Genomic DNA, 13875 nt, shown 5'->3' with positions numbered 1-13875 from the left:
TAAGTGTCCCCTGAAAAGCCGTCACGTTAACCTCTTTTGGCCTGAATTTTTGTGGTTTTTTAAACCAACCTTAGGTTGGAGGCTCTTGCAAAGGTAGAAATGTCTTCTGTGGACACAAAGGAATGAAAACATGATTCATTGAGTTTTTGTCATTGTGATGGAAACAAGGCAGGGAGCTGTCCTGTGGGATGTGCTGAAACTCCTCAGGGCCTGGGAGGTAATGGAGGGTCTCGTTCAGATTACTTACTGGGGGTTTGATTCTGTGAGCAGCTCGGCCCCATGGCACTTCCCGTGTCTCCCTTTCACAGATCCCTTCCACCCCAGAGCCTCAAGTCATCCAACTACACTTTTGGAAGCCACTGTCTATTCAAACCCATCACTGTGTAACAAAATAATGAGAAAATTCCTCATTAGATCATGGAAATGCAGAGGAGCCCCTGTTGGATTAGCTGACACACTGCTGCTTGGAAGAGGAGCAAAAAATGCTGGTCTAGCCGGGGTCTCAGCTCAGTCTCATTCTCCCTGAGCCCAAGGGTCAGGCCGGGGATGGTGGGGAGGCAGGCAGAACATGCGTATGTTTATTCAGCCCAGCAGCACTCACTGAGTGCCTGGTGATGGAGCAGAAAGACGTAACCTTCCCACCTCCTAGGAGGGGAGGTGAACAGATGTGAACAAGAGAACAGGATTGCTCACTGTGGTTGGAGGGCCAGAAGCCGCAGGGCAGCACTCAGCCCTGACTCGGTCCTGACTCAGCCTGGGGATGGAGAAGAAGGATCAGGGCTCTCTTCAGGTGGGGATGCTCGAGCTAGGTCTTAAAGGAGGAGGGGCTTTAAATGGGTGGAGGGAACCGGGAGGGGTGACAGGAAGGGCACGCCGGACAGGGGAGTGCCTGCAGATGTCCTTTAAAAAGTCAGTTCGGGGCTTCCCTGGTGGCGCAGTGGTTGAGAGTCTGCCTGCCTACGCAGGGGACACGGGTTCGTGCCGCGGTCCGGGAGGATCCCACATGCCGCGGAGCGGCTGGGCCCGTGAACCATGGCCGCTGAGCCTGCGCGTCCGGAGCCTGTGCTCCGCAACGGGAGAGGTCACAACAGTGAGAGGCCCGCGTACCGCAGGTCTTTGCAGAAGCGAGGATCCTCATTTGGGGAGTCTCTTAGCATGGCCAACATCGGGGTCTGTGCCTGTTTTTGTAAATAAAGTTTTATTGGAACACAGCCACACCCATCCTCCCCCTGTCGTCTGTGGCTGCTTTCCTGCTACATCCCAGACAGAGACCATGTGGCCTGCCCAGACTAAAATATTTATTGTCCAGTCCTTTACGGAAAAATTTGCTGACTCTTAGCATAACATTTTTTTATTTCTTGAAACTCTTAAATGAAGAGGACCCACACTGCCAGCAACTAGGCTTTGCCTGCAGCCTTCACGGACCTGCTGGTTTATTTTAACACTCGGCGATTTCTCTTCGTCCTGCACTGCCATACCTCCAACTCACCTCATTTCAATAACTTCTGGCTCTGAACATCTGGAACTAGAGTAATACCTCTTGTGTGTAAAGAAAGGGGAGTAATTTACCCCTGAGTATCTCAGATGTCTGATTATCCCAACCCTCGGCTGTTTTGGACTCTGCTTAATTTCTCGGAACCTCTGCTGCGTCTTACTTGCTTAAGTAGTAAACAAAATTGGAATTTAAAATAGTGATAGGAGCAGTAGTCATTGGAAAGCACTTCTTTTCTTTGTTGAGGGAGCCCGTCTGTCAGTGGATTCTGGAGCTGGCTGTCCCCGTACACATGAGAGAGAAGGGGAGCTTTAGGGAGAGCCACCATTCAAGACTGCATTTATTTTAAAAACGAAGAGAATGCATTTCCAGAAGCATGTGCATTTGAAATATTGCTTTCCTGGGTATAGTGAGTGAAAGTTGCGTGGAATTATACAGCCAATGCCAACTTTTAAGCACCTGCCATGGTCTGTGGTATCATGTGATGGGAGTGCCAGACCAGGCTTTTTACAAATATTTAAGGTATTAAATATTAACTTAAATATCTTATAAGACCTGGATGAAATAGAGGTGCAGTTATTCCGATTTTACAGATGGGGAAACAAAGCCTCCAACAAACTGTCTTCCATGTGAACAACTAACAGACACTGCCTCCGACCTATGATAGGAGGATATTGATTTTACACTCTAGTTATCCTTAGGTTGATATTGTAGTTTGGGATCTCATTTCCGATTAGTACTTGGTGTGGGAAACTGTCAGCAGTGAATAATTGGGACATCCAAGCATGTGCAGAAAATATAGTTGGTCCAAAAACAGAAGCATGTAGGTTTAGGGTTGTCGGCCTTTCCAGCTGAAATGATTGTTCCTAAACAAAAAACTGATGGTAACTACCTTCTCCTTAAAACTTTTCAGTGCTCCGCCACCCAGGCCCTTAGTACAAAGACCAGAGTCTTTATTTTGGTGCTTGAGGCCTTTCTGGTTGGGCGCCGCCTCTCAGTACCTCGTACTAATTCACTCCAGTCAGACCAGGTCCTGCATTTGGATGTTTTCCTGAACACCATCTCTACCGTGTCCCTCTACCTGGCTCGCTGCTTCATCTTCACATCTCAGCTGACATGTCACTGGATCCAGGGAAGCCGCGTGTCCTTCCCTTGCCCCGCCCTAACATAAGGCCTTTTACAGTGCTGTTCAGTTGTTTACTGGTTTGTCTGTTGTCCATCACTAAAGCTTCTGGGAGGCATTCTTTTCAGTTTTGACTCTGTAGTTACAAGGAATAGGAATCTACTCTAGCTTGCTAATACAAAGGGAGTTTATTGGGAGGAAATAGTGGAAGAACAAGGAGATCTTGGTGGAAATTTAAGAACCGGGTCTGTAAGAAGGTGCACCTTGCAGATGCATCTTGTGGCTTTCTGAGCACATGGTTCTCTTCGCCTTTCTCTCTGCTGTGGGCTGCCTCAGCTCAAGCGCGTGTCTGTTTTGTTTTATTGAAGTATAGTTGATTTACAGTGTTGTGTTAGTTTCAGGTGTACAGCAAAGTAGTTTCGGTTATTTTTATATATATATATATATGTACACACACACACACACACACATATATCTATTTTCTTCAGTTGCTTTTCCCTTATAGGTTATTATAAGATATTGAATATAGCTCCCTGTGCTGTACAGCAGGTCCTTATCGTTTATCTATTTTATATATAGTAGTGTGTATCTGTTAATCCCAGACTCCTAATTGATTCCCCCCGCTTCTCCTTCAGTAGCCATAGGTTTGTTTTCTATGTCTGTGTGTCTGTTTCTGTTTTGGAAATAAGTTCATTTGTACCACTTTTTTAGATTCCATAAGTGATAAGCACACGTGTTCATGAAGCTGCTCATGGCCTCAGTTTGTCCTCATAGCCTAGCCTGGCCTCGCCGGCCCTGTGACCCTCCTAATCTCATGACTTCATTTCCTGCTCCCCACTCGTATGGTTTCTCAGTTTCCCAGTTGCAGATTTTCAGGCAATCACTCTGGTTGGCCCGGCTCAACCTTTGCGGCTGGGCCATGCATGTCACAGGTCTCTGGCCGTGCTGGAGGTGGGCTCTGGTTGGGTCAGGTCCTCCCTGCAGACCAGTCAGAACTGTCGTCAGCTGGAGGGGCTCCCAGGATAGACGTCTCTTTTCCTTTTCTCTCTCTGACCCTCACTTGCAATAAACTTGATAGTATCCTTTGTTGTTTTTCCTCCTTTTCAGATATCATTAATGGAGCTCAAGAAAAATGCGTATTGCCTCCTATGGATGGCTACCCCCACTGCGAGGGGAAAATTAAGGTAAGGCAGAAGGGATGTCCATTCGTCCCCATCCTCCTTAATCTGCACGAACAGCTCCTTGCTTCCCCCACCCTCCCTTCTTCTCCCCGGCGATACACATGGGCAAGCGAGCCCTTTAAGGGAGTCATTTAAGGGGCGCCTCAGTCCTGCCAGTTAGGGGCTGTGGCCATGACAACCCTTCCCTGCTTATGCCAGCTGTGTGGGGTTAGTCAACAGTGACTAAGTGGTCAGACTGAAAGGGCTGGGCCATTGCAGGCACCTGCGGTGGCTTTGAAGCTGTCACTTGCCACTCCCTTCCCATCCTCCAGCAGGTGATTCTTCAAGGGCCAAGGACAAGGGGCTGCCATTATTTAGTATCCACCTTCCCTCTGCCCCAGGCCTCTGCTGTGAGGTCTCCAGATCGAGATTTCATTGTCACATTTGCATGTGCAGTCGAGTACCCAGACACTCTTGGCCACTCTTTGACTCTTAACTTTTTTTTTTCATCCCATTTATACGGCCAGCCCTTGGGGAGACCACTCTCCTTGGCAGTAGTTTGCAGAGAAAAGTTAGTGTTCAAGCGCCACGTAGGATGGTGAGACCAAACCACAGAGCATTTACCTAGCCTCCATTTGGGACTCACCGCACGCTGAGCTCCTGCCCTCGTCTGTGCGCTCTCTTCCAGGCACTGTGCCGAGGCTTGTGAAACTGTAGTTCTCCGGGGAGGGGACTCTGATGCCGGGGCACTGCATTAGGCACTTGCTTTTGATAAAAAGCTCCTTGCCGTTGCTTCTCCCGGGCTGCACTGCAGGGTGTGTCTCACGGCCTCTGTCCACTCCAAAGGCCTCTGCTAAGGCCCAGCTCAAGCCACGATCGTCCAAGAGCTGAGCATCTGGCTCCTGACCTCAGCCCAGGGATCCTGAGCTTCAGGCCACGGCTTGAGCCCCCCCCTCCCCCTCCGAGCCCTCGCCGTCTCTGTTGGCAGGTGTGCCTGGCCGCAGAGATCGGGCTGCTCATCAGCGTTCTCACCTTCTCTGGTTGTTTCAGTGGATGAAAGATATGTGGCGCTCGGATCCCTGCTACGCAGAATACGGAGTGGATGGGTCCACCTGCTCTTTTTTTATTTACCTCAGTGAGGTGAGTAGCTTCTTGTGGCTTTGTGGGGTGGGGGTGGACGGTCTGTTCTGTAGCTGAGCCTGGAATCTGAAAGGCTGAAAAACGGGTATTGTTTTCCCATGAAGGGCCTGTGATTCCCTTCTGTGTGACTCTCCTCTGTCCCCAAGTAGCGTGACTTTTTTTTTTCCCCCTTGAGGGAAGAATAGTCTGAGTTCACTGTTTAATTTTTTCCCAATTAAAAAAAAAAAGGTAGTAAAATACACCTAACAAAAAATGTAGTAAAACTTCTTAACCATAAAGTGTAAAGTTCAGCGGCCTTAAGTCCATTTCACACTGCGACCGTCACCACCATCCATCCATCTCCAGAATGCTTCATCTTGCCAACCTGAGACTCTGTTCCCGTTAAACTGTAACTCCACGTTCCCTCCCTTCTCCCAGCCCCGGCAAACACCCTTCTCCTTTCTGCCTCTGCCTCTGACTACTCCAAGTACTCCTATAAGTGCAGTGTACAGTATTTGTCTTTTTGTGATGGGCTGATTTCACTTCGCATAGTGTACTCAAGGTTCATCCATGTTGTACATGTGTCAGTATGTCCTTCCTTTGTAAGGCTTAATAATATGTTCCATTGTGTGTATAGACCACATTTTGTTACCCATTCATCTGTCAAATGGACCCTTGGATTGCTTCCACCTTTCAGGTATTGTGAATAATGTTGTTATGAACGTAGGTGTACACATAACTCTTTGAGACTCTGCTTTCAATGCTTTTGGGTATAGATCCAGAAGCAGAGTTGCTGGATTATATGGTAATTATATTTTTAATTTTTTGAGGAACCACCAAACTGTTTTCCACAGTGGCTGCACCATTTTACATTCCCACCAACAGTACACAAGGGTTCTAACTTCTCCACATCCTTGCCAGCACTTGTTATTTTCTGGGTTTTTTTTTTTTTTTTTTTTTTTTTTAGTGGCCCTCTGAATGGGTTTGAGGGGGTATCTCACTCTGGTTGTGGTTTGCATTTCCTTAATGATTAGTGATGTTGAGCATATTTTCATATGCTTATTGGCTGAGTTAGCTATTTACTTACAGGCTGAATTATTTACTTTTTTTCCCCTTTTTATCTGAACTTCATTTGTACCCTTGAATTTAAATAGCAGCTTTTTTTCCTTTTTTTTTTTAAGGGCTACAGGGCATTTTACAGACCACATGGAATTTGTTACATGCTTTAGGGATCTCCATTTCACCTTTAGAAAGGTTAAGGGGATAGGATGGGGTTAAGACTTTTTCCAGCACCAATTACTGGGAGAGAACTGAGTAGGGAATGAAAACTCACCGGCTGCCCACCCCCATTATGGGCAGGGGCAGCAGCCCTAGGGGCTTGTGAAACAGACGCCAGCTAATTTCTGAGGATGTGCACTTGGCAGGCTCTTGACTGCCTTTTTTTTTTTTTTTTTTTTTGATTCGCGCCCCCTGGTTTTGGTTCTCTTGCTGTTTCACCAGTAGTTTAATAACAGCTCCCTGGTGATGCCATGCAGAAAGGAGAATGCCTCCATTTTGAAGCTAAATGAAATGTTTTTGCCATAGTTTCCCTTGTGGGATTTAGGTACCTCTTCTCTCTGGTATAAGGTGATAGGGACAGTTTTGGGGATGGAGGCCAAGCCAGTATTGCTATAGGGCATGTGGCCCTGGGATCTGTGGGGTTTGTCCCTCTTCCGCACCCTTCTCTTTCTTCTGTAAGATCCAGTCAGACTTGTTTTTGCCGAGGTTTGCTCCACGGCCACCCCAGGGCCATCATGGGAACCGTCAGAGTTAGTGACAGTTAAAATGCCTCTTGGAAGCGAAAAGCACTGAGAGGTTGGGTGTGTGATGTACTTCATTAGGTGGCTGCTGGCCAGTTAACTTTGTAGCATGTATTTGAGTGTGTTTGGAGCTTGGGTGGCCTGGGGCCGGCCTCATTTTCTTCTCCAGAGGAGGAGGGCCTGGGGCTATGGGTGAACCTTCACTCTAGTGAGAAGTCAGTTAGAGGCACCTTTCCTGCCCTGAGGACAAAGTTCCTCATTTAGTTCAATTTTCAAAAATTTTCTTCCCATTTCCATTTGATAGAATTTAGCCAGAGTCTAACCGGGCTCCCTGATGGACAAGCTGAGCTAATTTCATGCCTTCCAGCATCTCGGGGAGGATTGCTGAGGTGAAGGGAGAGAAAGAGGGTTTGACGTCCTCACTCCAGCCTGGGTCTCCATCTCCCAAGCCACAGCTGGGGAGGTGTGGGAGAATGGTCCAGGTGGACAGGGGCTGTAATTATATATGACCGGGTTCCCTTCCTTTGAAACTGCCACCCTACCCCTACCGACAGGGAAGGAAGGACCTAGTTAAATGAGAGAAAAGGGAGATTCTGGTGCAGGTAAACTGAGAGGAGTGTGGGATAGATGGGGCCGCATAAAGATGTGATGGATCATGTAGACTTAATATTGGAGCCTGGGTGTTTCACTGCAGAACCTTTAACTATTATTTCTCCTTTCAAGACGTGGAAGGGTACTTCATTTGCCTCTTCTACTCTCTTCTTATGCAAATGATCAGACCTTTCTTTCTGCAACACTGAATTCAGTTCAGTGAGCACTTACTGAACATCTATTGTATTCATTGATTGTCAACAATTACTGAGGACTCATTTGCTTGGCAGCATGCTACGCATTCATTATCTTTGAAGTCTAATGGAAGAGGAAGCATGGATACAGGTAATTAAGCCAGGAAGGGGTCCTGGGAAAGAACTAGGAACTTCTTTTTCAAAGTTTTAATCTGAAAATTACCTTGAAACTCTGGCCTTTTAAAAAAATTTTCCATTTTATCAAAGCATCTTAATAGGGACCCTATAAGAGAGGAAAATTTAACCAACATGGCCACTTGAATAGGCAGTACTGCCTTAGAGCCTCGTAGCTGACTTAAGCTTCTGTTTCTAATGCTTTCTAAACACTGTGCTCTTGGAAAAGTTGTCCTCTTTGTGCCTCAGGTTCTTCCTTTATCATATGTTTTAATTTTGTTTTTAAAGGATCCTGCCATGAGAATTCCTGAGCCTATATGGGAGCATGCTTAGAGTAGAACCTGGCAAATAAATGATACTCAATTTGTAGAACTGACACTTTTATGATAGGTTTTTTGGGTTTTGCTTTTGTTTTTACTTCTTTGTGGGAAGTGGTTATTTATTTATTTTTATTGAAATAAAGTTGATTTACAATGTTGTGTTAGCTTCAGGTGTACAGTGAAATGATTCAAATGTATATAGTTATATATTCTTTTCCAGATTCTTTTCCCATGTAGGTTATTACAAAATATCAAGTATAGTTCCCTGTGCTATACAGTAGGTCCTTGTTTATTATCTATTTTATATATAGTAGTGTGTATATGTTAATCCCAAATTCCTTATTTATTCCTCCCCCTCACCTTTCCCCTTTGGTAACCATAAGTTTGTTTTCTGTGTCTATACATGATAGGTTTTTGATATTGCCATTATTTGAGTACAGTTGTGGGGTGTCACTTAGCCTGTGACGTTTTATGTGGGACCTTGATTCTGTCTTAGAATTGGAATCAATTTCTGGTTCTCATTCACCAGTCTCATTTAATTTTAGATCCCTAGGCTTCTGGTAACAGAAATTCAGCTGTTCCCCTTGACTTCCTTTGTCAGGATGTGCAACTTGTTCACAGTTAAATCGTGAACCGGATGCATGGAACAGCAGTACCCCTCTGCCGTTGCCTACATGAAATTATTAGAGATGTTTCCTAAAGCCAGTTAACTGTGTTCTAGTATTCTGTAAATCCTGGACAACATCTATGGCTTTGTGGTGATGTATTTTGTCTAGTTTTTTTTTTTCCCCTTGCTTTCTTTCCATCTTTTGTTACTTGATTTAACCTGTATCGTATGCCTGGTTGCTCTTGCAATTGGTAAAATGATTGAGAGAGACATCTTCATTTGATTTGTTTACTTGATCAGTGGATGTACTGGTGACTTTCTTTTCTTGATCCTCACTGAAGAGCCAATTCTTGTTTCCATCTATGTTTAACTGCAGAGCTTTGACAGATAATAAAAGAGGACATGAAATAAAATGTCTCCTCTGTAGTCAGTCATCGGTTAAACTGAGGCATTTAGATTCAGACCAGTCTTAGGAGATAGCGCTCTTCCTGCATTTTTCTTTCCCCCAGTTGTCTCAGTGTGCCAACTCTGCTGAATTATGGGAGTATAAACTTCTGCTTTTACCTTCACCAACTTGTAGTCTCCCAGCCTTTTATGGGAAATCCCAGGAGGTAAAGCCATCAGTGTTTCCCCTTCCATTATCCCCACGGATGCTTGTCGTATGTCTGATGTTGTATTAGGGACTGGGTGTGATGCTAAAAGTCTCGTCATTGCCCTTGTTGAGTGGCAGACAATAAGAATGAAACATGGCTGAGCTGCACTGTGTGCCTGACACCTCAAATACACAGCGTCATTTCAACCTCTCCCCAGCTCTGAGTAGTAGAGAGCCGCATCCTAGGGGCTCCGAGAAGTTAAGTTGCTTAGTGCTTCTGCATCGACCATTCCTGTTTCCCTTTCACGTCAAACGAAAGCTGAACTCAAGTGAAGTCGTTTGTCACCATTGCCTTTGCATTCAGTTCTATGCTCAAATCCACCTGTGTTTGAAATATGGCTCTAAGTTAGTTGGTTTCCATTAATCAGTCTTCATTGCTAGTTTAATACTCATAATTTTAATACTTTATCTCCCCTGCCAAAAAAAAAAAAAAAAAAAAAAGGGGCCAATCCTCCTGAACATATAACTCATGGAAACCAGGTACTTGGCCATTGCAAGTGGTGAGGGTTGAAAGACTGATACATTAAGCAGCCTTGCATTTCCAGATCATCGAGCAGTTCATTTTCTGTGTCTGTTTTTGTGAGCCATGTAACTAACTACTCCCGTTATAGACACAAGACCCTATAAAGTAATTACTCTAAATGTCATTGTTTCAGGTATTATTAACTTAGCCATCTGCAGAGCCTTTTACTGCTATCAGCTTTTACAAAATTGAGAATAAATTTCTTTACCCCTATTGATATTATGTTGATAGATGGTGCTGATATATTTGACTCCCACAGATTTTTGCTATTTACACAGTTATTCTAGCAACTAGCAACCATCATACCCTGCCAGACTTCTTAATTTGTTTGTACTGTTTTTTCTAAGCACTTGTGTTGCCACTGGAAGTATAGTTGCTCTGAAATAATCAAATTGCTCAGTGATTGATTGCTAGATCTTAGGATGTGTACAAGCTGTTGCTTCTAATGCCAATTTGGACTGGTTGAGTGAGTGTGTGTGTGTGTGTGTGTGTGTGTGTGCGCGCGCGCCTGCCTGTGTGTGTGACTCCCTCATAAAGGAACAAAAGAAGCAATTTCATGCCTTGCTCATGAATCTGTTTCTTATATTTCGGAAACAACAGGCATAGAGTTCTCTTCCTCTTTCTGTTCGCCCTTGGCAATATGTAAAACTAATATTGGCTGAGCGTGCTATTAACCTTGAGTTTAAATTCAGCGTACTTAATCCCTTGATTAATACCAAGATTAATGTCCAGCAGCAAAGGTTGAAAGCTTAAATGTTTGTGAATGTGAGCATGAAATGAAATCCTAATAACCAGTACAATGATTTGGATTTATGGGCTGTGTTGGCTGCTAAAGATATCTTGGAAATGGTGTTGCGCAAACTAATTTGTCAAAGTGGGCAGCAGTAAAGAATTGACTGTTTAGGTTGCAGGAAGAAATCCGAATGAGAAACTATAACTAACATTTGGGACGGGTCAGGGAGTACTTTAAAAATGCCACTAGACTGTTGCCTGAGAATACCCACACACACCTTTCAAATGTCTAGCCCTTGACATAGGAAATTCACTTTCTGTGAGATAATATTTTTTTGGTGGTACCGGAGGTGACAGAGATTTATGATCGTGTTCTTTGCACTTCTTGAATTCAGCCTTTACTTTTATCTTTTTCATCTATGTGTTTTCGTGGCTCTTATTACCTGAATTCTAAGACACATTTAGAAAAAGGATTTTTTTAAAACAATCCCAAGTTTACAGAACAGCATTTCTCATCAGCCTGATTGATCTCTCAATTTCCCCCAACCTCTTCCTTCTCCCAAGTTCATCCTCTTCGTGACACCTCCTCTTTGTCCGTAGTTTCATATACTACAACATTAAGTTTTATATCTTTTTTTTTCACATATTACAACATTTAGATTGAGAGTTCTTACTCTGACCTCTACCTTAAACAGAAATTTAAGGGTAAACGGCTGGATTTGCCAAACCCCAAACCAACACCTCTTTGCTGCTTGGAATACATGTGGCAGACTGGGGCTTTGATGCAGTCATCTCCAATTTGTTCTTTTACAAACTTTTAAATATTGTCTCTGATCATTTATTTCTATTATATACCAATAAAATATTTGTAAAGTTTTATGTTTTAAGCTGTTTTTAATATGGAAAATTTCAAGCATATGTAAAAGAGATGGGTGTAAGGAACCCCCCATGTGCCCATGACTCACATTCAATAATTGTCAATTCGTGGCCAATCTCATTCATTGACACCTCTCCCAGTTCATTATTATTGTTTTTTTTTTTTGCGGTATGCGGGCCTCTCACTGTTGTGGCCTCTTCGTTGCGGAGCACAGGCTCCGGACGCGCAGGCTCAGCGGCCATGGCTCACGGGCCCAGCCGCTCCGCGGCACGTGGGATCCTCCCGGACCGGGGCACGAACCCGTGTCCCCTGCATCGGCAGGCGGACTCTCAACCACTGCGCCACCAGGGAAGCCCCCAGTTCATTATTTTGAAGCAAATCCCAAAGATCTCATCGTCTGTGAATGTTTCACTACGTACCTTTAAAAGAGGCTGTTTTAAAACTTATAGCTTTTAATACCATTCCATATTTAAAAAATTACGGAATTCCTTAATATCATCAAATATCAGGTTAGTATTCACATTTCTTGTAAATTAAAGTTTATTTATTTGAACAGAGTTTCAGGCAAGGACCATAAATTACTATTGTTGGTGTCTCTTAAGTCCCTTTAATTTAGGTTTCCTTTCATCTCTTATTTTTTTTCCTCTTGTGATTTTTCCCTGAAGAAACTTTGCCTTAGAAGAGTTTGTTGTCCTCTGAATTTTGACGATTATATCCCCGTGTTGTTGTATAACCTGTTTCCCTGCCCCTTGTACTTCCTGTAAATTGATAGTAGAGCTGAGGTTTGATCAGAGTCAGGCTTAATATTTTTTTCAAAACTGTTTCATGGGTGGTATTAAATACGTCTTATTAAGAGGCACATAAATGCCTGGTTCTCTCTCTTTGGGGGATGTTAGCAGCCATTGATAATCACTGCCTGGATTCATCAGGGATTCCTTTGTAATATGTCAGGAATACCCTGTATAGAGAAATGAGTCCTCATCTGATATTTGGTTACCCTGCGGAACAGTTCCTAAGAGAAATCTTGAGTTCTCTGTTGATTTCCTAGCATCCTCCACTGGTGACTAGTAGTTTGTTTGCCTGCTTGTTTGTATGCTTGTTGGTTTTTACCATCATTATGAACTCATTGATTGAAACATATTTGATATGTTTGATCCATTCCAATTATTTTCTTACTAGTTCTCATATTATACCTTCTTTGACCAGTGGGGGCCAATTCACGTTGTCTTCTGAGTCCTTTTGACATAACCTAGGAGTTTTTAATAGTTTTGATCTTGTCTGGTATGACAAGAGCTTCCAGGTTCATCTTATATAATTTCTGCCCTAGACCTAGAATCAGCCTTTTCTCTAAGTACCCTTGGTTCCTCTTAGTGGGAAATGACACTTAGAGACCAGCATCTGGGTACCAGGGGAATTCATTGCTATTGTTATTTTCTGGGTGCTGGGGATATGACAGTGAACAAAAAGACAAACATTTCTTAAAGTTATGTTTTGTAGGAGGAGACAGGCAACAAAAAGTAAAATACATATCTTTTAGATTACAATAGAGCTATGGAGAAAAATGAAACTGAGAGGGGCCTCATGGAGTGATGGTGCCAGCTTTAGACAGCGTGTTCAGAATATGCCCTACTGAGCAGATGAGAGGAGGACATGTGAGGACCAAATTAGAGGTGAGAGAGTAAGAGGTGCAGGTGTCTGGCACAGGTATTTAACAGGCAGGGGGAACAATTCAGTGCAAAGGTCCTGGGGTGACCATCAATATCCAACGTTAAGAGCAAGTATGTGGAAAGTCATCTCCAGAGAGATTTTTTTGTCTGTTTTGTTCACAGGAATAATAGTGCCTGGCACACATATTTGTTGAGTGAATAACTCTATTTAAAGCATTTTTTAAAATAGTCAATAGCTTTTTTGTCTCTTTGTTCTAAGTGGGTGACTTCCCCAGCTATCACCTTTCTAATCTTGAAGAAAACGTTATTGTAAATTTGTAAGATTAAAATCTGCTAGGAACATTAAATTTGAGACATGAAGCAAGGGCATTTTGAGCACTTATTAACAATTTTAATATAATGCGCTCTAATATTTTATCTATAAGGGAATGCAGGGGATCAGGTTAGACTATTAGAATGGAACGAGCCAATTATATTGGAAGGCACAGTTTTCTCGCCCAGCTTTTATTCTTATTGTCACTCTGCGTTACTTGCCTGGATCTACGCTTCTGGCAAAGTTGCACATTACCACAAAAGAGGAACTCTGTCCTTGGTCACTGGAATGTGACTACCTTTATAAATGGGGTGACTGTGGCTCTTGTGTCCTCAGTGTGGATGTAGGCCCAGTGAGGCCGGTTCTTCCACTGTGCAATGTAAGAAGCATCTCTCTGTATTATCTATGTGATTCACGACGGAGGAATTCGTTTGCTCCCTCTCCTGTGTAAAGGAAATTGACAGGTCTCATCCCACAGAGATTTGGGATGGATTTTTGAAACTCTGACATCCTGTCATTAGAACCCCACTGG

The 13875-nt window shown here is 43.7% G+C and overlaps 1 protein-coding gene across 2 annotated transcripts in view; it reads left to right on the top strand.

The window, feature by feature from the left end:
• LOC149743804 (alpha-1,6-mannosylglycoprotein 6-beta-N-acetylglucosaminyltransferase A) overlaps positions 1-13875 on the top strand; it is a 239955-nt gene that overhangs the window by 206593 nt on the left and 19487 nt on the right. For both annotated transcript variants that reach the window (XM_089906141.1, XM_089906140.1), the window contains exons 5-6: positions 3723-3799; positions 4826-4915. In XM_089906141.1, the coding sequence (XP_089762267.1) occupies positions 3723-3799; positions 4826-4915 (167 nt within the window). The remainder of the gene's footprint in view (positions 1-3722; positions 3800-4825; positions 4916-13875) is intronic.

The sequence above is a fragment of the Delphinapterus leucas genome, unplaced genomic scaffold (assembly GCF_059928025.1).
Source record: "Delphinapterus leucas isolate spDelLeu-1000000601 "Yukka" unplaced genomic scaffold, BTC_Dleu_Yukka2 spDelLeu_asBTCV2_sq78, whole genome shotgun sequence".
Classification (NCBI taxonomy): domain Eukaryota; kingdom Metazoa; phylum Chordata; class Mammalia; order Artiodactyla; family Monodontidae; genus Delphinapterus; species Delphinapterus leucas.
The sequence above is the reverse complement of the archived record's forward strand: the minus strand, read 5'-3'. Positions and strand labels throughout refer to the sequence as shown.